The 1714-nt window shown below is 37.6% G+C and overlaps 1 protein-coding gene across 1 annotated transcript in view; it reads right to left on the bottom strand.

Annotated features, from left to right (window-relative positions):
- Positions 1–416: 416 nt before the first annotated feature.
- LOC101856198 overlaps positions 417–1714 on the bottom strand; it is a gene marked incomplete at its 5' end in the record, with an annotated part of 19370 nt that continues 18072 nt past the window's right edge. Inside the window, 1 exon segment of the mRNA XM_005102787.3 lies at positions 417–705. Within this exon segment, the coding sequence (XP_005102844.2) occupies positions 573–705 (133 nt within the window).

Raw genomic sequence — 1714 nt, 5'->3', positions numbered from 1 at the left:
GGGATCGGATGAATGACACTGCTGACTGTTTAGAGCAAGCATGTTCAAGGCAAGGGTTAGGGTTACACCTCCGTCTGTTGACGCCTATACACGGCCATGGCAACACACGGGACTGCCATTTAAAACTCGTACAGTCGACTACGGATGAGTTGATGTCGATGGGGGAGTGAAAAATAGATCAACTCATCCAAAGTTCAACTTAACAGTGGGAACTGTAAAGACAGAAAAAGAGGTACTGCACCACGAGAAAAATATAAATTTAATTTAACTGAAGATCAGCTCAAGCGAAGTCATCTGTATAACAATTTTAGACCTGAACAACTACATTTTTATAGTTTAAAAATTCAGAAATTTCGAAGGAATAGGTCTGTCCCTGTGGTTTTAAGCACCCCGCATAATTTAGCAATTTTTGATAATTTTTTTCATAATTTCTAATTATTTTCCTTTATCATTCTTTGTTAAAATCAACAGAATCACATAATTTCACATTTTTGGGCTCAGTTTGCATAATTTCAGAGTTTTTCTTACGTAAAATGACGAGGACAGATATATGTCAGTGACATTATGATTATTTATGGAGACAGAGTTTGTATCTCGTCAGAGAGGATTCTGGTGACTCGCATGGCCTCCTGCGCCTCAGCCCCGCCGATCTCAGTCAATGCGGCCGAGGCAGCCTCTCTCACGTGGGAGATGACGTCATTCCTCCTGGAGAGAGAGAATGTATAACAGTATAACAGCAGATTAATTATAATTATTGTGGGAAATTCAAAACATTCTCATGCCTTTTACTCTACTTACTTTACTTTTCCGATCCAGCGGCCATTTGGGTTCTAGCCCTTCGGTCTGTCGATATGGCAAAGAATTTACAAGTTTCTCAATAAAAGCTCTACTGCACTTGCAGCACAAATCTAAAGTCATATGTGAGGCAGCGTGGTGGAATCAGGCTCTCGTCAATTTTTGGGCATATTGAGTTATTGGTATCATCCTAAAGCTTGTTCATTTGTCTTGCTTTCAATGAAAAACTACCCATCCATCTTCAATAGAAGTGAAGATATTTTGGATTGAAGGATGTGGGGGTCACCTGATTTAAGAGGTAAAACTAGTGAGAAAATGGCCGCCAAAGCTTGGTAAGTTCCAAAGATGGAGAGTCCATGGAAACTGTGTAAATTTTTTTGTGTGCCTTTAATCAACGTTTTTTGTGTGAAATCCTCAAAGGAATGTGAATGGACATAAAAGGTGTTGAGCAAAAAAACAAAAATTCGATAACAATTTCTAAGCAGGGAGAAAACTGCTGTTTTCTTCGATTTTATTATTTTGACGAGAGCCTGATTCCACCACGTTGCCTCACATATTATAAGAGGCTAAAATATGAGAGGTGTTACTTAAAAGCAACACGAAAAGAGAAGGAGGAAGAGAGGTAGTTTAGGTATAATTTATCTCTTCTATCGCATTGAAATTGACAGGTTTGTGATATGTAAAGTCGTTCATCATCATCATCCTCATAATCATCATCATCATCATATAATCATAATACTCATGAAAAATATATATTTTCTGGAAATACAACAAGGTCTTAACTGTTTTTATACCTTCTTTATACAATAATCATAATACTCATCATAATCATAATACTCATCATCCTCATCATCATCATCATCATCCTCTTCATCATCATCATCGTCCTCATCATCATCAGAGCTTCCCCAATGATCAA

The sequence above is a fragment of the Aplysia californica genome, unplaced genomic scaffold, assembly GCF_000002075.1.
Source record: "Aplysia californica isolate F4 #8 unplaced genomic scaffold, AplCal3.0 scaffold00341, whole genome shotgun sequence".
Classification (NCBI taxonomy): Eukaryota; Metazoa; Mollusca; class Gastropoda; order Aplysiida; family Aplysiidae; genus Aplysia; species Aplysia californica.
Note: the sequence above shows the minus strand (reverse complement) of the source record. Positions and strands in the feature narration are given on the sequence as shown.